The sequence below is a fragment of the Hyperolius riggenbachi genome, chromosome 3 (genome assembly GCF_040937935.1).
Source record: "Hyperolius riggenbachi isolate aHypRig1 chromosome 3, aHypRig1.pri, whole genome shotgun sequence".
In the NCBI taxonomy this organism is placed as follows: domain Eukaryota; kingdom Metazoa; phylum Chordata; class Amphibia; order Anura; family Hyperoliidae; genus Hyperolius; species Hyperolius riggenbachi.
In genome coordinates, this window is record NC_090648.1 from 166,588,850 (window position 1) to 166,612,024 (window position 23,175).

At 47.3% G+C, this 23,175-nt stretch overlaps 1 protein-coding gene across 1 annotated transcript in view; it reads left to right on the top strand.

Annotated features, from left to right (window-relative positions):
- The first annotated feature begins 3,502 nt into the window (after positions 1-3,502).
- RHCG (Rh family C glycoprotein) overlaps positions 3,503-23,175 on the top strand; it is a 158,753-nt gene continuing 139,080 nt past the window's right edge. Inside the window, exon 1 of the mRNA XM_068272469.1 lies at positions 3,503-3,878. Coding sequence (XP_068128570.1) covers positions 3,695-3,878 — 184 coding nt within the window. The 5' untranslated portion in view covers positions 3,503-3,694. The remainder of the gene's footprint in view (positions 3,879-23,175) is intronic.

A 23,175-nucleotide genomic window follows, 5' to 3' on the forward strand; every position in this document is an offset into this window, starting at 1 on the left:
TTCCTTTCCGCGGGCAAACAGAACAAAATCTGATGATCCAGGCTGTGGTTCGCTGGCGGGTTGCCTCTGCTGTGGGTGAGGTACAGGGGATACAGGTGCTGCAGGTGCTGGTGGTGTCTGTCTCCGCTCCGGACAGTCGAATTTCATGTGTCCGGGCTGGCGGCAGTAGTGACAGGTGACCTCTCCAGGGGCTGCAGGCCTGGGTGCAGCAGCTGCGCTGGGAGGCCTCTGTGGCTGACAGCTCACAGGGGCAGGAGAGTCTGCCGGGGTATTGGGCTGACCTCCTCTCCAGCTGGATGGGACAGTTCTGCGTGTATCAGACACCCGGGTAGTTGTAAAGGTTTTAGCGAGGTCTGCAGCGACAGTTTCTGACGCCGGCTTGCGCTCTAGCACAAACTGTCGTACATCAGCAGGGCAAATGTTCAGAAATTGTTCCAGGACTATCAGGTCATCATAAGACCCTTTGGTGAGGCCTAGAGTCCACTGGCGGAGTGTGGTGAGCAAGCTGCTGACCACATCTCGGTACGAATCAGAAGACTTTTTCTGCCAGGCCCTGAACTTTTTGCGATAGACTTCTGGCGTCAGCTGGTATTTGGTAATGGTAGCGTCTTTTATAGCAGCATAATCATTAGCTTGTTCCGCAGGTAACTCTGCGAAAGCATCAAGCGCAGCAAAGGTGTCAGATGTCTGGCCCACTGGTCTTGGGACAGACGATACTGACTGCACGCTTTTTCAAAAGATCGCAAAAACAAGTCAATGTATGTGTCTTTATCAATATTAGCAAATTTAAATTTTGCACTTACGGGTGATGCTCCTTCAGCAGGAAGGCTGGGCGGTGAACTCCGACTGGCCTGTTGCACTTTTGCCATGTTTATCTCATGCTGTCGTTGGAGCTCCCGTTCCGTAGCAGCCGCTTGCCGCTCCCGTTCCTCCTGCGTTTGGCGCTCTGTCCGCGCTTCTGCAGATTGGCGCTCCTCACGCATGTACTGCAGGTACTTGTCCAGGTCAGTCTCCATCAGCTTTCGTAATGCCTGCTGCATTAGCGGATCAGTACAAACGGACAGTCCAGTACTGGCCGGATCCGGGAAAGTACTTTCAGAAACTCTGGGATTGGGGACCACACTGACAGCCTCTTGCATAACTGTTGCCGCATTGCCCGCAGGTTGCTCAACCTCTGTACGCCTAGGATCTTCAGCCTCTGGTTCCCCTTGACTTGAGTCAGATGGGTCAGCGTCTACCTCAGCAGACACATCCGGCTCCCGCGGTTGCCGGGTATCCCATTGAAACAAGTCCGTTACCAGGTCCTGGTGTTTCTTGCGGCCGACATCAATGCCTCTTGCTTGGCAAAGGGTTTGTCAGGTCCGCCAGGCACTTGTTCTTGTAGTTCCCGAACATTTCCATGCCAAATAAAATAAAACTTTTGAGGAGGGGGTACTGGCTACACAGTCTCTCTGTATATACAGTATTAACACATATATTGCATTCCAGCTACACCAACAAATTAGTTCGTTTCTTGATAGCGCTAGCGCTATCTTAGATACTTTCAGCACAACACAGATCCCAACCACTGCCAAGCACTGTCACAGGAGCCCTAGTGGTCAGATCGCAAATTGCCTTCCAATTGGTTTCAGCACACAGACCATGCAAGCTTTGGTCGTGATCTTTGCGCAGAAACCGACAGAAATTTGGGCAGCAGCCTGACCAGAAGGGAGCCTGTGGGGTTACGGAAATACAACTTACACACTATTTCAGGGTATATCTGCCACCACCACTGGTATGGGCCAGTGGACCCTACCGACTGATTGACTGACTGATCCTGCAAATAAAATGGTTAAAACACGCTGTATTCTGTCTAGATATCAACAATAGTAGTAGCGTCTCTCCAGAGACCTGGGATCAGTTTCTGTGTATGGCTGAATAGCAGGGTAGCTGAATAAACAAAGGACGTTTATACGTCGTTTATTAATGCAAGATAAATAATTAATATATACAGACAATTATTAAAATCAAGAATTATTGAAACATTAATAGCCAGTATGAAATAAAAAGGGAGAAAAGACTTAGGGTTTGTGGAAATATGTCCGTTCTGGGAAAACTTGTAGAGTTCCTTTTGTTCAGTTTCAGCAAAGTTCAAAGTCCAAACAAAATGGCTACCACTTGTTCCTCAAAGTGGGAGCAGCTTTCATGAAGGTGGAAAAATGGAGGAATGATGGAGGAGTCCCTCGCAACCACTTTTGAACAATGCCCATCTTTGGGTGGAGCCTCAAGTACAGCCCAGGGGTTGGACAGGGGTGGTGAGCTCCCTGGCTGGGTGCTCTATGCCCACCAAATATGACATTTGTCATATCTCGGCTTACGCTTTCCTCACACACATGACCATCACATATTCATATTCCTCAGACTAGGCCAGTTCATATGATACCAAACTTGGGCATGTTTGCATGCCCGGTTAAAAAACAGTGGAATCCCCCGAGTTCTGGTTATGCCAGTGGCCCCAATTTAATATCAAAATACTCACAAGATCCGGACCAGCAGAATGATATAACTTTCACATTTCTCACCTAAACGGTATTGCTTAAACATGCTCAAAATCCTAAACTCCATGCTTTCTTATTCTGTCTATATGGCTCCGGTCAGTCTGGGGGGAAAGCAGTGCTTTGAATAGAGTCACCATTTGGTGAGCCCATTGACATCTATCTGAGGTAATGAAAAGTAAGCTCTAGCCTCCTGAACACAAGGGTTTGTTCCTGCTCATTAGCATATCAAAAGAGCTATCCTGCAGTTAAGCTGATGCTATCTCTCTGCTGAGAAAAGACTGCAGATGCTCCTACACAATCAATCCAGATATAGCACGTCACTGGCAATCGGTGCAATAAACCAATTGCGTTTGCGTTCTCGTTTCTAACGGCTGTTCCGTGACAGGTAGGGCAGGTTTTGTGCAGATTTATAGGCCAGGCACAGAATATTAAAACTTGTCCTGAATTGGATAGGGAGCCATTGCAGAGATTTTCATCAATGTATGATGAATTTTATGAAAACAATATAAAATTATACATTAAAGAGCACAATAATAACCTAAATGAGTATTTCCTTCATTCTTTAAGGAATCTACAAAAAGTTCCATACCTAAAGATTATGGAAAGCTTCTGCAAGTGAGCTGTAGTACTGGTATGAATGACATGCATTCCTTTAGTAATATCCGTTTGACTTGTGTCTGAATGGACTTGGGTATATTAGTTTCTTCATTACCAGGGTATGGTCATTCAACAGGCTTGTTTGCAAAAAATGATGTGTTCATTATTAAGAAGCAATTTGCTTTGAAGCCATAAATTTACCTTTAAAAAAAGGTAGTAAATAATGACACTGTCAGTCTGTCACTCTTTCCTCTTCAGAGTTTATGAGCCAACTCCCTCATACAAAGCAAGTTGTTGTAAGCAAGCTGATGAACTGAGATAGACCTGCGAAGGCAGCTACCTGTCACTGTAAGTCTACCAATACCTGGAAAGTGGTGTGTGGCTATGAAGGGACACCATCCTCACACCTCTACATTCTGCCCTATAAAATGCAGAAATGTCTTCAGTACAATCCAGGTGCACAGAGACTTTGTCACCACTTACAGCTGAATGTCCTGACAGATGTAATAAGCAGCCACTGACTTTATATCGGTTTAAGAAGATACAAGAAGCCCCTTAAGATGGTTAACACCTACATGCGATGGAAGCTACCACTAGCTTGCCTTGCCCTGCAGATTGCTATGATCATTTTATTTGGAGTTTTTGTGCGCTATGACCCCGGAGCGGACCCTTCTTGGATTCAGTATAAAAAGGATAACAATATAACCAGTGACATTGAAGATGATTTTTACTACAGGTACCCAAGTAAGTGCAAATCCATATCCACTGATTAGCTACAATGTGCTCCTTATAGAAAAAAAACGTAATCAGGAGGCAATGCTTTAAAGGGAATCTGAAGTGAAAATAAACTTATGAGATAATGATTTGTATGTGTAGTACAGCTAATAAATGGAATATTAGTAACACAGATATGAGTCTCATATTGTTTCCAGTACAGGAAGAGTTAAGAAACTTCACTTGTAACCTATGCAAAAGAGCTTCTCTGAGCACTACGACCCAGCTTGGTAGGCTACAGTGCTGTTTTCTGAAGCACTTATCTCAACCTGTCTCTCACTGTTTCTTGTTTGTTTAAAGTTTTACTGCAGGAAAGTTCAAAGGGTCCTTAACTCTGTTCTGTCATATTGTTTAAAATACAGAGTGTAGTTTGTAAACTGCAAATATTAGAGAATGATGCAATGTTATAAAAATAAAGCTATATAACTGAAAATAAAATGATGAGACTCTGTTCTTTGCTACTAATGTTCTATTAATTATCCATACTACACATACAATTCATTATATCATGAGTTTTTTTTTTCGCTTCAGTGTCACTTTAACCAACTAAGGAAGCACAAAATACACTGAAACAGTAAGTTAGAAAATATAAAAAACACAAAACACATCTCTGTCTAGATAACAAACAAGATATTTCTGCTCTTCATCTGACAGCAGATTACCCATCCATAATGCAGCACCACTGCAACACATGAGACATTAAATACATTACTGATATAAATGCATTTTCCATTTATTTATATTCACGCAATGCTACCATGAGAAATAATATTCTGAGTTTTTCCATAATTTGCATAATTTTGTGTCTAAAATCTATATCCTCTATAATAAAACCCCTGTGTCCCTGAGTAGCGCTATCCCTGTGTAGGTGGATCCCTGCTTTTTGCTTATGCGCATGTGCGCAACATGGACCCAGACAGCAGTTGGGACTGGAGAACGGGGCGAGGGAGCGGGGCGGGTGTGTGCGGGTGTAGAGAACGGGCTTGGGTCTACTAGTTATATCTAATGCTCCTTTCACACTTACTGCGTCACAGCATACCAAAAATGTTGCATACACTCACTGCATCCCGCCACAGGAGCAGTGATAGCCATATGTCGCTGTTACACTGAACGCAGCGCATCATGGTATACTGGTGCCGGCGCAGTAACAGTCTGCATGCAGTGCGTTACTGGCCAACTTGCGCAGTTATCCTGGTAGTGAGGCATACTTTGAATGGATTTCTCAATTGATTTTTTTGTACAGCTGCGGTGTGGTGGGACCGCTCTATATGACACAAGTGTAAATAAAAGGACTCCTATAGTTTCAAAATAAACAGCATGTGATAAAGAGGAGATTGGGCCAGTGGATTGGTCCAGTCACTGTCTTCTCACCTCTACAGTCGCACAGAGCAAGCATTTGTTTCACAGACATTATTATTATTTAGTATTTATATCGCGCTGACTTCTTCCGCAACGCTGTACAGAGTATATTTCTTTGTCACTCATAGGAGCTCACAATCTAATCCCTACCATAGTCATGTGTCTATGTATGTACTTTGTAGTGTATGCATCATAGTCTAGGGCCATATTAGGGGTAAGCCAGTTAACTTATCTGTATGTTTTTGGGATGTGGGAGGAGACTGGAGTGCCTGGAGGAAACCCACACAGACACGGGGAGAGTAAAAGAAAAACTCTGTGCAGATAGTTTTGGCTGGGATTCAAACCAGGGACCCAATGCTTCAAGACTAGAGTGCTAACTACTATGCCACCGTGCTGCCCAAGAAAGTAGCTTGAAAAATGCCAAAGATGCAGAAATAACAATGTTTAAAGTTTTACTCTGTTTTGCAAATACTGTCTATAAAACGTTTATGAAGCATGCCTGCTACAGTCATTGTCTCAGCTGCTGAACCCATCTCAGTGGGTGTGTCCATGAACAGCCTGGCTCCAGAGAATTGAGAAGGCTACTGTATCTCTGAGCACCCATTGTCTTCACTGGTGTCAGGTGCAAATGTTCACAGTCTGGCCCCTACCTCTCCATGTAATACTATAAAACATGCAAAGCATGTAAAAAAATCTCTTTAAAAGGAGTTATCAGGGATTTTTATAGAAAATAAACGCTACTTACCGGGGGCCTCCTCCAGCCCCAAGCTCCCAGGACCTCCCTCGCCGCAGCTCTGCCCGCAGCCGTTCGCCGGAGCTCCGACCCGGTCCCCGGCGATGACGTCAGAGCGACCTCCAGGTCGCTCTGTACTGCACCTGCGCAATCCGCTCCAGCCCACGTGGCGGTGATTGACAGCGCCGCTCGCGCAGGTGCAGTACAGAGCGACCTGGAGGTCGCCCTTACGTCATCGCCGGGGACCGGGTCGGAGCTCCGGTGAACGGCTGAAGGCAGAGCTGAGGCGAGGGAGGTCCTGGGAGCTTGGGGCTGGAGGAAGCCCCCGGTAAGTAGTGTTTATTTTCTATAAAAATCCCTGATAACTCCTTTAAGCACAATGGCCCCTATGCAATTAATGTTATTTTCTTAAAGAGACTCTGTAACAAAATTTTCAGCTTTATTTCTATCCTGTACGTTTCTATACGTGTTTTAATGTGCTCTGGATTACTGCACCCTTTTCTAGTGGCACTGTCTCTGTAATATATCTAATCTTCTTTTCTTTATCAAGCTTTGTCAACCCAAAGAGGAAGGAGCTACCTCTGTTGTAATGAATACAACTCCTCACAGACAGTGATGCAGTTTGTGAGGCTGAGGGGGGTAGGGAGCTGCCTGTCACATGCTGAGAAACTGTGAGCATCCCAGACTGGAGTGCAGATAATTCACTATGTAATAAAAACTTGTAGTATACTGCAACATGAGATATATATATTTTATACACAAACATCACTTCCTGGTTAGCAGCCATGTTTTTTTTGAAACACTGCCTAAAACTGGTGATTAAAAGCCAGGATCACGGTGGGGAGAGGCGGAAACGGCAAAGAGGGATCCAGGAGATCACAGTGACTCGATTGGTATGTTTTTTATTGTACAAATCGGACAGTACAGATTCTCTTTAAGATGCCCATACATCAGGCGACTTTGGCGACCAATCGACCAACCAATTTGATTATTATCGAATTGGTTGAAAATTTGTGCCGCCAAGTACAGGCCTGAAATTGGTCGCATTAGTCGATCGCACCTGGTGCAATATTTTGGGCCGAAGTTGGTTGATTGGGTGTTCGGTGGTACAAGGACAGATTTCAGAACAAGCGACAAAACCCCCGCCGCTGCTGCCGTAATGTATAAATGTGCCCCCCAGTGTGTGCATTTATACATTACCTGTCCTGTGTCAGCCTCCACGCGGTGTCAGTAACCTCTGGGAGCTTCCGTACACGTCACTGTTGCATAGCGTCTAATGTCGGCACATAGCGTCTGACGTCAGACGCTATGCACCAGTGGCGTGTACAGAGAGGCGCCCAGAGGTTACGGACACTGCGTGGAGGCCGACACCAGACAGATAATGTATAAATGCACACAGTAGGGTGCACATTTATACATTGGAGGCAGCGGTGGGGCGGATGGGGCGGGCTCAGACGGGAATCAGCCTGCAGTATATGGGCAGCTTCGACGAACAGACAAATTTATCTCTAATCAGATTCGATTACAGATTAATTTGTCTCTATGTTGAATCTGCCCATAATCTTCAGAAGTATGGGCACCTTTAGTTTTCCCTGATGTGATATTTTCATACTTTGTCAACAAAATGCCCTTTACACCACCAGCAAGCAATAAAACACTCCAAATAAAATGCTGAAGTTTTTTTAAAACGATACTTTAGTGCGGAGAATAATTTAAAAGCAGAGGGGAGCAAGCATGTGTAGGAACCTCTTCCCATGCCCACTACTCCCCCCTGTTCTCCTCCGTCCCCCTCCGTTATGTTTTAATAGCCCCCAAAGCTACCTCTGAGTCAGGAGGGTCGGTCTGCAGTGCGCAGGTGCAGCCCGGGCAACCCGCATCCTTAATAGAAAGCCCTGTGGCCGGGAGTGCTCTGCACATGACATCACAATTTTGTAGTGAGCATGTGCAGAGTAGTCCTGACCGGGGTGCGCAATCAAGGGTGCGTATCGCCGGGCAGCTGACCAACCCTCCCAACCCGGAAGTAGCTTTGGGGGGCTATTAAAACATAACGGAGGGGGGCGGAGGAGAATGGGGGGCATGAGGAGAGCCCACCACACATGCTTGCTCCCCGTGTTTTTAAATGTTTCCAAGCGCTAAGGTATCCTTTAATGGAAAAAAATGAATTGTATAAGGGCCATTAGTTGCAGCAAAAAAATATGAGCTAAATAAATATTTTTTGGGACTGCATTGTTGGAGGGTTACATACCTGGAGAGCGCTTTGTCTTGAAAGTGTGGTTCTTCTTTACCCTTCAGAGTCCCATAAGAACATACAGTATGGTAAAATATTCTGAAATAGTTGTACAAAAGTCTTCAGTAGCAAATTTTTGACTGAAATATTCCACTTATATGAGTTAATTCCACATTACATTCCACAGGTCCTGCATTAGTTTAAGCACAGCGATCATCATTTTCTCTGCTGAAGAAAAAAAAAAAAAAGAAAATTGTATAGTTGGTGGTGGGCAGACAAATGTCAAAAATAATGTTGCAAGTTAAGGGATTTTCTTCCTTGGTAAACATAGTGCACTTTCACACTGGAGTCTATGTTGACCCTTTGTCCCTTCTGAAATAGCAGCCCTTCTCTACTCTCCTCACAGCCTGTAGTCAGAGCTGCCTCGATCATTAGTGAGCGTGCATACAGAAAGGTGCAGATTACCATCTGCTGACTGTATGTTCCCAGGAACCAGTAGCTAGCAATGTAAATGTCCATAGTTCAATGCTTGCCTCTCCTCAAGAAAGGGTAAAGCCATCAATTCCTGAACTGAGGTGGAGAAACTAAGTCAGCTGGTGCCGTGTATTTATGTGGAGGAGAATGCTAAACAGAATATTCCCTTTCCCTTCTCTGCACTAAACACTTTGCATGGGAGAATCATGTACTCCACAGAGAGTAACACTTTTAAAGGAAACGTGAACTGAGAGGAATATGAAAGGAGCTATTGCAGACTCTTGAAGATGTCACTTGCCTGGCTGCTGGGCAGATCCTTATCTTCTGATAGTTCATCTCTGAGCTAGTGTATCATAGATTAGGTATTCTGACCCCCCCCCCCCCCCCTTCAATGAATTTCAAATAATTTTTAGCATATTTTTTGTACTTATATATATATATATATATATATTCCACATCCTAGGGAATGCCATATAAGTAAAAAAAAGTACACACGTATTAGTACACGCAAATAGGCACTCAGTATAACAAGTTAGAACTCTTTACTGAAGAAAAACATGCAGAGATAAATCATACACCACCATCAGGAAATGCAGCTTACTTAGGAACATAGAATGAATACAGACAATCACAATACCATAGAGATCATCACCTCACTTTACAGAAAGTGACATCTTGTGTTGCTTTACTATACTGCAGTTTAAGTAATAATGTTGTTATTGCCAACAAGAACAAGTTTCAACATTAAAGTTGAAGATTAGTTGCGGCCACACTCCTGCCTTGTACGAGCGTGGCCACACTGCACAGGGACATAGAAGGACCGTGTCTGTGCAGTAGCATGGAGTCACTCGTGCAAGGCTTTTTTTTAATCTGTGCACAAGCTGCTCCATGCTGCTGTACAGGCATGGCCAAAAAGAGGAAGAGTGTCGAGACTGGAGGTGGAGGGGTTCAGGAGGATCAGGGAAGCCTCTGGAGTAGAGATGTCGCGAACGGTTTGCCTGCGAACGGTTCCAGGCGAACTTTAGTGGTTCGCGTTCGCCTGGTCCATGCGAACTTTTGCGGAAGTTCGATTCGCCCCATAATGCACTATGAGGGTCAACTTTGACCCTCTGCATCACAGTCAGCAGGCACATTGTAGCCATTCAGGCTACACTAAGCCCTGGAGCCCCACCCCCCCTTATATAAGGCAGGCTCGCTGGCCATGACACTCACTCGTGTGCCTGCTGCAAACAGACAGACTAGGGAGAGCTGCAGCAGATTTTTTCTCCTAAGGAAAGATTAGTTAGGCTCTTGGCTTGCTCCTGGCTGATTGTTATTGATAAAATAGCATCCCTCAACAGCTCTTTTGAGAGCTATAATGTTTTCCTGATGTGTTTTTTTTGTGTGTGTTGCTCACTGACATTATACAGCCCTATCTGTTGCAGCTGTGCCAGCCAGGCCCTGCCTAACTAACTATCTATACTGGGACACCTAACTATGCCTACCTAACTACTGGGGCACCTACTTACCTATACGGGGACACCTACCTACCTACCTATACTAGGGGACCTACCTATGCCTACCTACCTATACTGGGACTCCTACCTATGCCTAGCTAACTACTGGGACACCTACCTATGCTTACCTACCTATACTGGGTCTCCTACCTATGCCTAGCTAACTACTGAGGCGCCTACCTACCTATACTGGGTCTCCTACCTATGCCTAGCTAACTACTGAGGCACCTACCTATGCCTACCTACCTATACTGGGACTCCTACCTATGCCTACCTACCTATACTGGGTCTCCTACCTATGCCTAGCTAACTACTGGGACACCTACCCATGCCTACCTACCTATACTAGGACTCCTACCTATGCCTACCTACCTATACTGGGACTCCTACCTATGCCTACCTACATACAAGAAGATAATAAGGTTGTTGCTTCATTGTGGACAGACCAAATTTGATCAGCTTGACAGTCACTGTTGTTCTATCATTGAGCTACCACAGCCCGGCGACCATATGGGCTGGAAAACTGCCACGGCCTGCACTCTGGCCATGTTGCGCACCAGTCCAGCACGGCCGTCACTACGCAAACAGCTGTTTGCAGTGCGTTACACAGTGAGTTTGGTGTGTCAGTGTGAAGCAGAACTCTAATTACACTCCCTGATTGATGTATACACATGCAAGATGTTTGAAAGCAATTTAGGCCTGCAATTTAGCATTCAATGTGATTTCTGCCCTTAAAATGCTGCTTTGCGTCAAATCCAGATTTTCCCCCGGGACTTTTGGCATGTATCCCAACCCGCCATGCCCCTCTCCAGGTGTTAGATAGTGTTGGGCGAACATCTAGATGTTCGGGTTCGGGCCGAACAGGCCGAACATGGCCGCGATGTTCGGGTGTTCGACCCGAACTCCGAACATAATGGAAGTCAATGGGGACCCGAACTTTTGTGCTTTGTAAAGCCTCCTTACATGCTACATACCCCAAATTTACAGGGTATGTGCACCTTGGGAGTGGGTACAAGAGGGAATTTTTTTTTAGCAAAAAGAGGTTATAGTTTTTGAGAAAATCGATTTTAAAGTTTCAAAGGGAAAACTGTCTTTTAAATGCGGGAAATGTCTGTTTTCTTTGCACAGGTAACATGCTTTTTGTCGGCATGCAGTCATAAATGTAATACATATAAGAGGTTCCAGGAAAAAGGACCGGTAACGCTAACCCAGCAGCAGCACACGTGATGGAACAGGAGGAGGGTGGCGCAGGAGGAGAAGGCCACGCTTTGTGAGACACAACAACCCAGGCCTTGCATGAGGACAAGAAGCGTGCGGATAGCATGCTTTGTACCGCCATGCAGTCAAAAATGTAATAAAGATAAGTGGTTCAATAAACAGGGACCACGCGGCAACGCTAACCCAGCAGCAGCAGACGTGATGGAACAGGAGGAGGCGCAGGAGGAGAAGGCCACGCTTTGTGAGACACAACAACCCAGGCCTTGCATGAGGACAAGAAGCGTGCGGATAGCAAGCTTTGTACCGCCATGCAGTCATAAATGTAATAAAGATAAGAGGTTCCATAAACAGGGACCGGCAACGCTAACCCAGCAGCAGCAGCAGCACACGTGATGGAACAGGAGCAGGCGCAGGAGGAGAAGGCCACGCTTTGTGAGACACAACAACCCAGGCCTTGCATGAGGTACCGCCATGCAGTCATAAATGTAATAAAGATAAGTGGTTCAATAAACAGGGACCACGCGGCAACGCTAACCCAGCAGCAGCAGACGTGATGGAACAGGAGGAGGCGCAGGAGGAGAAGGCCACGCTTTGTGAGACACAACAACCCAGGCCTTGCATGAGGTACCGCCATGCAGTCATAAATGTAATAAAGATAAGTGGTTCAATAAACAGGGACCACGCGGCAACGCTAACCCAGCAGCAGCAGACATGATGGAACAGGAGGAGGCGCAGGAGGAGAAGGCCACGCTTTGTGAGACACAACAACCCAGGCCTTGCATGAGGACAAGAAGGGTGCGGATAGCATGCTTTGTACCGCCATGCAGTCATAAATGTAATAAAGATAAGTGGTTCAATAAACAGGGACCACGCGGCAACGCTAACCCAGCAGCAGCAGACGTGATGGAACAGGAGGAGGCGCAGGAGGAGAAGGCCACGCTTTGTGAGACACAACAACCCAGGCCTTGCATGAGGACAAGAAGCGTGCGGATAGCATGCTTTGTACCGCCATGCAGTCATAAATGTAATAAAGATAAGTGGTTCAATAAACAGGGACCACGCGGCAACGCTAACCCAGCAGCAGCAGACGTGATGGAACAGGAGGAGGCGCAGGAGGAGAAGGCCACGCTTTGTGAGACACAACAACCCAGGCCTTGCATGAGGACAAGAAGCGTGCGGATAGCATGCTTTGTACCGCCATGCAGTCATAAATGTAATAAAGATAAGTGGTTCAATAAACAGGGACCGGCAACGCTAACCCAGCAGCAGCAGCAGCACACGTGATGGAACAGGAGCAGGCGCAGGAGGAGAAGGCCATGCTTTTTGAGACACAACAACCCAGGCCTTGCATGAGGACAAAAAGCGTGCGGATATAGCAGCAATGCTTTTTGCCGCCATGCAGTCATAAATGTAATACAGATGAGAGGTTCAATAAACAGGGACCGGTAACGCTACACCATCCCAGATGTTCATTGGTCATGTTACTTGGTTGGGGTCCTAGAGTGTTGCGTAGTCGTTTCCAATCCAGGATTGATTCATTTTAATTTGAGTCAGACGGTCTGCATTTTCTGTGGAGAGGCGGATACGCCGATCTGTGACGATGCCTCCGGCAGCACTGAAACAGCGTTCCGACATAACGCTGGCTGCCGGGCAAGCCAGCACCTCTATTGCGTACATTGCCAGTTCGTGCCAGGTGTCTAGCTTCGATACCCAATAGTTGAAGGGTGCAGATGGATTGTTCGACACAGCTACGTCATCTGACATGTAGTCCTTGACCATCTTCTCCAGGCGATCGGTGTTGGAGGTGGATCTGCACGCTTCCTGTTCAGTGGGCTGCTGCTGCATGGGTGTCAGAAAATTTTCCCACTCTAAGAACACTGCCGATACCATTCCCTTTTGGGCACTAGCTGCGGCTTGCGTTGTTTGCTGCCCTCCTGGTCGTCCTGGGTTTGCGGAAGTCAGTCTGTCGGCGTACAACTGGCTAGAGGAGGGGGAGGATGTCAATCTCCTCTCTAAAGTCTCCACAAGGGCCTGCTGGTATTCTTCCATTTTGACCTGTCTGACTCTTTCTTCAAACAGTTTTGGAACATTGTGTTTGTACCGTGGATCCAGAAGGGTATAAACCCAGTAATTGGTGTTGTCCAGAATGCGCACAATGCGTGGGTCGCGTTCAATGCAGTCTAGCATGAATTGAGCCATGTGTGCCAGAGTCCTACCAGAATCCTCATCATCCTCTTGTGAGCGTTGTGATAGTTGTTGTGATGCATCATAGTCGTCACCTTCCTCCTGGTCTGCTTCTGCTGACCATTCGCGCTGAATTGTGGAAGTCCAACGTGCACCGCTCTGGCCCTCGTCAGTGGTGGCATGAAATTCCTGCTCCAACTCCAGCTGTTCCTCCTCCTCTTCTTCGTCATAGCTGCTGGGGCCAGCGTTCCCTGAGGCGGATGGCCTGATGTTGGTACCATCACGCTGATCGTTTTCTCCTTCAGATTCCCCCAGTTGCATCATGACAGCTGTTTCCTTGATTTTCAACATTGACCTCTTCAGTAAACACAGCAGTGGTATGGTAATGCTGACTGAAGAGTTGTCACTGCTCACAAGCAACGTGGATTGCTCAAAATTTTGGAGGACTTGGCAGAGGTCCAACATGTTGGCCCAATCGGATCCACAGAAGCTTGGCAGCTGTCCGGATGCGCCTCGGTACTGCGCCGTCATGTACTGGACCACTGCACTCTTCTGCTCACAAAAGCGTGCTAGCATGTGCAGCGTAGAATTCCAGCGCGTAGGGACATCACACAGCAAGCGATGGTGGGGGAGATTGAAGCGCTCCTGCATCTTGGCGAGTGCCCCCGAAGCAGTACTGGAATTTCTACAATGTTTGGCCACTCGACGCACCTTCAACAGAAGATCGGCCACGCCTGGGTATGTCCTCAGGAACCGCTGAACTACTAGGTTCATCACGTGCGCCAGGCAAGGGATGTGTGTCAGCTTAGCCAACCTTAAAGCGCGAATGAGATTACTCCCATTATCACACACAACCATGCCCGGTTTCAAGTCCAGCGGTGCCAGCCACAAATCCGTCTGTTCCTTTATTCCCTTCCAAATTTCCTCCCCTGTGTGCTGCTTATCCCCAAGGCAGATCAGCTTCAGCAACGCTTGCTGACGCATGCCAACAGCTGTGCTGCACTGCTTCCATGATCCTACTGCTGCTGGGTTAGCGTTTCCGGATGAGGTACAGCTTTGAGATGCGTTGGAGGAGAAGGAGTCAGAGAGGTAGGTGCTGCTGTTGTTATCCAGTGGGAGGGACGGCGGTGCAGCTGTTTGCGGCGTGGGCAACACCCGCGCCGTAGCAGGTGAGGAATCGCTGCCAGGCTCCACAAGGTTCACCCAGTGCGCGGTAAGGGAGATGTATCGACCCTGGCCGAACGCACTCGTCCAAGTGTCAGTGGTGAGGTGAACCTTGCAGGCAACGGCATTCTTCAAGCTTCGGGTTATTTTGCTGACCACGTGCTCATGCAACTCAGGCACTGCAGAGCGCGCAAAGTGGTAGCGGCTGGGAACCACGTAACGTGGGATGGCCACTGACATCATGCCCTTGAAGCTGTTTGTCTCCACCACTCGATATGGCAGCATTTCGCAGGCCAGAAGCTTGGCTATGCTGGCTGTTACTGCCACGGCCCGGGGGTCATTTGCTGGCAATTTCCTCTTGCGCTCAAACATCTCCGACACAGACAACTGAACCGTAGCGCTGCACACGGAAGGGCTGTTGGTTGTTGTGTTTGATGAACACTGGGAGACCTCAAGAGCACTACTCCGGAAAGTGACAGTGTCAGCGTCGTCTGATGTTTGTGAATGTTGTGAACCACGCAATGGCTGGGCTACTGCTGCTGCTGAGGCGGGTCTGGTGGTGAGTCTGGTGAACCCAAGGGAGGCAGTGTTGCTGGTACCCTGTCCTGCCGCGTTTGCCCACAGAGTGGGATGTTTGGATAGCATGTGGCGGCTCATGCTGGTGGTGGAGAGGTTGTTAATACTTTTCCCCCTGCTCAGGCGAGTCTTGCACACCTTGCAAATCGCCATGGTAACATCCTCAGTGCAGTCTTCAAAGAAAGCCCAGACTTTGGAGCACCTGCCTCCTTGCTGGCGATTTCTGTTTCCTCCTCTTTTGCCTCTCACTCTAACTTCCACGCTTGTGGTGCCTGAAATTGCGCGCCGCCTACCTTGTGGCACAAGGCGAACTCGTGCAGCAGTGGGTTCTTCAACAGACTCATCTGTGCTGCTGCTACGACGGCGATGTTCTCGTTCACAAATAAAATCTGGGTCTCTGTCCACATTGTCCATACCCTCCTCTTCCATCTCCTCAAACTCGTCATATGTCATTGTGGGGGGCCGCCGCCGTGGAGTAGAGCTCCCCAGAACAACCTCTGCGCAGCTCACTCCAACGTCGTCTTCCAGATCTTGTCGGCCGACCTCCTGCAATTGCAACCCCTCCTGCCCAACTTGCTCTGGGATTTGGGTTTCCGAGTCCTCCTCGGACTCGCCTTGTATTTCAGTGCGCGGTGCATTTCCCACAGTTAATGGTTGTGAATCCGGGCACAACATTTCTGGCTGTTCCTCCATTGACCTTTCATAGGTGGAAGTTTGTTGGGCTGGGAATAGCTCCTGCGAATACCCCATTGTGTCCTGAGGTAATTCATAGGACTGGTTATCTGGCAGTTGTGTGCGTGGTGTCGCTGCCGGTTGTGTCAGCTTTGTGCCCACTGGCTCCTTGTAACTGGCTGAGGACTCGGACCTCGTGCGTGATGTGCTGGTGCTGCTTAACCCACTGCTGGACGCTTGAGAGGTCATCCAAGTAATTATCTGGTCCTGTTCTTTTGGATTTGTGAGGGTTGTTGTCCTGGACAACATGGGCGGTATTGAGTGGGTTTTCTTGGGTGCTCCCCTGTGGCCTGTACGTGAACCGTCAGGGGAAACACCTCTTCCCTTGCCCCTTCCTCTTTCACCGGATTTCTTCCTCATTTCACTTATCCTTACAGTACACGCTGACTGGCAGCAGTACAGTGGCAGTACAGAAATGCTATACAGTACCACTATTCCCAGCAGCGACACAGAGCACAATGCTATACAGTGGCGGGTGAGCGGTGTACTACTGTTCCCAGGCCCAGCAGACACAGAGTGGAAGTAAACACAATGCTATATAGTCTGGCTGAGCGGTGTACACAGAGTGGCAGTACACACAATGCTATATAGTCTGGCTAAGCCGTGTACACAGAGTGTCAGAAAACACAATGCTATATATAGCGTGGCTGAGCGAGGTGCACAGTGGCAGTACACACAATGCTATATTAGTCAGGCTAAGCCGTGTACACAGAGTGTCAGAAAGCACAATGCTATATATAGCGTGGCTGAGCGAGGTGCACAGTGGCAGTACACACAATGCTATATAGTCAGGCTAAGCCGTGTACACAGAGTGTCAGAAAACACAATGCTATATATAGCGTGGCTGAGGGAGGTGCACAGTGGCAGTACACACAATGCTTTATAGTCAGGCTGAGCCGTGTACACAGAGTGTCAGTAAACAATGGTATATAGTCTGGCTGAGCGGTGTACACAGAGTGTCAGTAAACAACGGTATATAGTCTGGCTGAGCGGTGTACACAGAGTGGCAGTAAACACAATGCTATATATAGCGTGGCTGAGCGAGGTGCACAGTGGCAGTACACACAATGCTATATAGCCAGGCTAAGCCGTGTACACAGAGTGTCAGAAAACACAATGCTATATATAGCGTGGCTGAGCGAGGTGCACAGTGGCAGTACACACAATGCTTTATAGTCAGGCTGAGCCGTGTACACAGAGTGTCAGTAAACAATGGTATATAGTCTGGCTGAGCGGTGTACACAGAGTGTCAGTAAACAACGGTATATAGTCTGGCTGAGCGGTGTACACAGAGTGGCAGTAAACACAATGCTATATATAGCGTGGCTGAGCGAGGTGCACAGTGGCAGTACACACAATGCTATAGAGCCAGGCTAAGCCGTGTACACAGAGTGTCAGAAAACACAATGCTATATATAGCGTGGCTGAGCGAGGTGCACAGTGGCAGTACACACAATGCTATATTAGTCAGGCTAAGCCGTGTACACAGAGTGTCAGAAAACACAATGCTATATATAGCGTGGCTGAGCGAGGTGCACAGTGGCAGTACACACAATGCTATATATAGCGTGGCTGAGCGAGGTGCACAGTGGCAGTACACACAATGCTATATATAGCGTGGCTGAGCGAGGTGCACAGTGGCAGTACACACAATGCTATATATAGCGTGGCTGAGCGAGGTGCACAGTGGCAGTACACACAATGCTATATTAGTCAGGCTAAGCCGTGTACACAGAGTGTCAGAAAACACAATGCTATATATATAGCGTGGCTGAGCGAGGTGCACAGTGGCAGTACACACAATGCTATATATAGCGTGGCTGAGCGAGGTGCACAGTGGCAGTACACACAATGCTATATATAGCGTGGCTGAGCGAGGTGCACAGTGGCAGTACACACAATGCTATATTAGTCAGGCTAAGCCGTGTACACAGAGTGTCAGAAAACACAATGCTATATATATAGCGTGGCTGAGCGAGGTGCACAGTGGCAGTACACACAATGCTATATATAGCGTGGCTGAGCGAGGTGCACAGTGGCAGTACACACAATGCTATATATAGCGTGGCTGAGCTAGGTGCACAGTGGCAGTACACACAATGCTATATATAGCGTGGCTGAGCGAGGTGCACAGTGGCAGTACACACAATGCTATATTAGTCAGGCTAAGCCGTGTACACAGAGTGTCAGAAAACACAATGCTATATATATAGCGTGGCTGAGCGAGGTGCACAGTGGCAGTACACACAATGCTATATATAGCGTGGCTGAGCGAGGTGCACAGTGGCAGTACACACAATGCTATATATAGCGTGGCTGAGCGAGGTGCACAGTGGCAGTACACACAATGCTATATTAGTCAGGCTAAGCCGTGTACACAGAGTGTCAGAAAACACAATGCTATATATATAGCGTGGCTGAGCGAGGTACACAGTGGCAGTAAACAATGCTATATATAGTGTGGCTGAGCGAGCGGTGTACTACTGTTCCCAGCAGCGACACACAATGACTGGGGGGGACCCTGGCTAGCGTGGCTGGAGAGCGAACTACCCTGCCTGCCTACCCAAAGCTAAACCCACAGACAAATGGCGGAGATATGACGTGGTTCGGGTATTTATTTACCCGAACCACGTGACCGTTCGGCCAATCAGAGCGCGTTCGGGCCCGAACCACGTGACCCGTTCGGCCAATCACAGCGCTAGCCGAACGTTCGGGGAACGTTCGGCCATGCGCTCTTAGTTCGGCCATGTGGCCGAACGGTTTGGCCGAGCGCCGTCAGGTGTTCGGCCGAACTCGAACATCACCCGAACAGGGTGATGTTCTGCAGAACCCGAACAGTGGCGAACACTGTTCGCCCAACACTAGTGTTAGACCCCTTGAAACATCTTTTCCATCACTTTTGTGGCCAGCATAACTTTTTCTATTTTGCAAAGTTCGCATCCCCATTGAAGTCTATTGCGGTTCACAAACTTTTACACGAAACGAACTTTCCGCGGAGGTTCGCGAACGGTGTTCGCGAACCAAAAATCGGAGGTTTGCGACATCTCTACTCTGGAGCTTAAAGAGAAACCGTAATCAAGAATTGAACTTCATCCCAATCAGTAGCTGATACCACCTTTCCCATGAGAAATCTTAACCTTTTCTCAAACGGATCATCAGGGGGTTCGGTATGGCTAATTTTGTGGTGAAACTCCTCCCACAGTGTGATGTCAGCGCCTCACAGCTCTGAGGTCCTGATATCAAACTATGGGAGCCTTGTTGCATTGTGGGAAATAACAGCTATTTGCAACTGCCACAAAAAGCAAGCAGCATCTCCTTCCACTGACATCACCTGCCAGCAGTAAAAATGTCACCATGTGATACATGTCAGAATGTAAATCAGGGAGAGGAAACATTTTACAATGGGCAAACACTGGCTAAATCATTTATACATAATTATTGTAAAAATTAAGCACTTTTTTTATTACATTATTTTCACTGGAGTTCCTCTTTAAAGCTTTTTTTTAAGCTTCAGGCTTATTTTAAGAGAAAAGATCAGCATTACAGCCTTGTAATTTAAATGTCATAACATAAAATACAGATGGCAGCCTTCATGTTCTTCAGAATTCAGATTTCTTTTACTAGAAAATATTACTATTATATGTATCGGTGTCTAACATGGGTATCACAGTGGTGGTCACCTTGTGGCGCTGCCTCCACATTTAAAATCTGGGGAGTTTGAACCTGCACAAGAACTGCTGCCAGTGCCAGAGTAGGGATAGGTAGCTACAGTTTCAGGTATGCCTCCAACATGTACTCTGCACCACATACTTGCTTCCAGTGCATGCTCTGCAGAGTAGTCCCTGCACGTAAGCTGAATCTTAACCACTTTCCTACGTGGTTACAGTAAATTCACATCCTCTCTGTCACCAACTGTGACAGAAGCAGGTGAATGTTAGTCACTGGCGTTTGATGAGCACAGCGCGATGCTTGCACACATCTGTGCTCCTCACTATGGGGCAACTATTAGGGGAGGAATCAGGGTGTAAAACCCTGGTGCCCGATCTGTAATTTGCCTCCCCTTGCCTGGCTGCATGGGATCCCCCCAACTGTGCCACAATAATGCCTCAAACCGTACTATAGGTAACCACGTTGATTTCATATTTCACGTCAGTTAAGGCACCCTATAAAATATCAAGTATTATTTATTTACACGTAATAGCAAATAAAGTGTCAACCTTCTTGTGTGACCCATATTCTTGACTTCTTGCAGGCTAGCTAGCAGCTTTATGCTGAAAATGCCTGCTCTGGGAGTTGCCATCAACATTTGTTATAACTATGCCCAGATAATCAAAGAAACAGTATTCAAAACTAGTGTTGGTGTTCAGATTCAGGTCAAACACGAAATCAAGAGAAATTTTTTTTTCTTGTCAGACTCTGTTTAATTTAATTAGCAATCAAATTTGGGACAGTGGATACAGGGCATCTCTCCCGGCTGGCACATCCAGTGCCGCTTATGGGTCCATATCTGCAACCTTTCATACACTAGGTCTAAATAAATCCTCTGATTGAGCACCTTGTTTCCAGCTCAGCCATGGCTAATCAGAGACTTTAAAAGCAGATCACGTGTCCCCTACATGAGTGCCTTCTAGATTACACAAGGGTCACCCCGAGGGTCTAACATTGCATGTGGGGGGAGGAGGGGGCGGCACAAGTTATAAAGCCGGAGAAAAATGTTAGTGGGGTCCTCACATTCCACCCCCGTAATGTGGCTAACTATTATGATTCCCCTGCTTATAACAGCAACAAACCTGCTACCAAAGTGTAGACATCTCCGGCAATTTAGCCTTGTCCCACCCCATATTATAGCTGACTTTATAGCTACCTATCTTGGTATGATCAGCTTTTCTTATTCTCTCACCAGACTCCCTCTCCTGGTAGCTCCCATCTCCTATAGTTAGTACATGTGTTATGTTAGAGGAATGTTGACAAGAGCCTATTATAAGAAGGCAGCATCAGGAAAGTGAGGCTGATGAGAAAAGAGGCATTGTAGCACATGCCAAGACAAGCAGCTATTATTATTATCATTATTCTGTTATTTTTGTATTGCTTTCATCTTCCGTAGCGTTGAACATAATATACAACAAACAGTGGGAAGCATAGATACATGAGATGTTGAAAAAACTCTGTACAATCAGGACATCAAGCAATATAAGTACAAATACATGGATGTGTGATAACTGTAACGATTGTGGAATTCTCTCGGTGATCAGCGCACAGGGCGTGTGCTGACACTGCGGAAATCCTCCACAAGCATATAATTTGAGGGAACCCAGCAAAAGCTGCAATGCACCTGTAGAGGGAAATTCCTGTCGGCAGGTGGAGCTGTGGAGTGCAGAGGAACAGATCCTCTGCCCTGCCACAGACGCCAGACAGGAATTGCACGAAGGGAAGAAACGCAGGGCAAGATAGCCCTGAAAGAGAGAGATCAAAGAGACAGAGGGTATGTGTGTTCAACAAACTAGTACCCTGCGACGATGAACACACAACCAGGAAGAACAGGTGAGAAGGCAATCGCCAGAGATGGCGATTGCTAACAGCGACACAAGACCGAATAAGCACAGATGAGGAATGTATGTATGTCCACCAATCTAGCCGCCACCCTGCGACGGCGGACACACAACAAAGGAAACCGAGTGAGAACGCAATCGCCTGAGAAGTGATTGCGAATGAGATTGAGCAAAGGGACAGATTGTATGTGTGTGCACCAAACTAGTCGCCAACCCGCGACGATGCATACACAACAGCAGATATGAAGTAGGAACGCAATCGCGGGAGAGGCGATTGCCAGAGGTGACACAAGGCTACAGCAAGGCAGAGCATGAGAGTAGCAAAGGCACAGCAAATCATACAATGAGAAGATAAGGAAAATAACAAACGCTAACTAAACGCGAACACCGCACTCATTCGCAATAGTGCACGCATTTATGCGCAGTCTCCACGTGTTAAGCACAACAGAGACAAGCACGCCTAACTAACCACCGACAGACAAACATAAAGCAGAGGATGTGAGCGCTTGCTTAACGGTTACCTCACCGAGCCTCCAGCAAGTGTTCGTAGCAGACAAGACAGATACACGAAAACAGGAATAAGTGAGAGATAGGATCCACAGCACTAGCGCAAGAGGCTAGTGCGATCCAGGAAGACAGAACAGAAGGATCCACAGCACTAGCGCAAGGCGAGTGCGATCCAAGCTAGACAGGCAGATAAGAACAAAGAACAAAAGAATGAAGAACAAAGATCAGAACGATCTCCTGTCGACCACCGCAGGGACAGGACAATCGCAACAGACAAACAAAACAGATACGCAATCCTAACTGCACTAGGGAACCTGTATAGAGCAGTCCCAGGAATTACTCTAAGCTAATCTTTAAACAATGAGCAAGGCTGACACTTCAGGAGTGTTTCACAGGACTAACCCTTATGACCAGCCCAGATCTGTGATATCACATGGTATATATAGAGCAAGCCTACAAAGGATGTGGCTAGGCAATCTGCATGACAAACGTATGCAAATTCCTCAGGAGCAAGCTGCAAAACTGACAAAAGGTCTCTCTTCCAGAGACCTGCAGAATGCAGACCTGAACAGTGGTCAAAAAGCTGCCTGCCTGCGCAGGCAGCCGAGCGGATCCTCACATAAACATATGATAACTTACAGCAGAAACAAAATAACTAGGGGGACGGCCTTGCACTTATGATCTTACAATCTAGAGGGTACTGGGTTAGATACAATAGATAAGGAGGCACGGGGGGTTAGCAAATGAGCTAGGGAACATCCAATGCTACCTATAGCAAATTATAGGCTTTTCTAAATAGGTATGTTTTGAAGGTTTCCATGCTCAGAGCATGACAGACAGGCTGGGGGAGATATCAAAGCCTCCATCCCCGCGCTGCTTTGCATATTATTGGAGGCTACCAGCAGGAACCCCAGAGAAGAGCCTCTGTATTAGAGTGATGGTAATGAGCTTGGATCCATCCAGGACCAGCCCCTCTGCACCTGTATTAACTACTAGCTTGGTAGTTATGTTTGTGGGCTGCAATTTCCCTGGCCAATAGCTGCCTGCA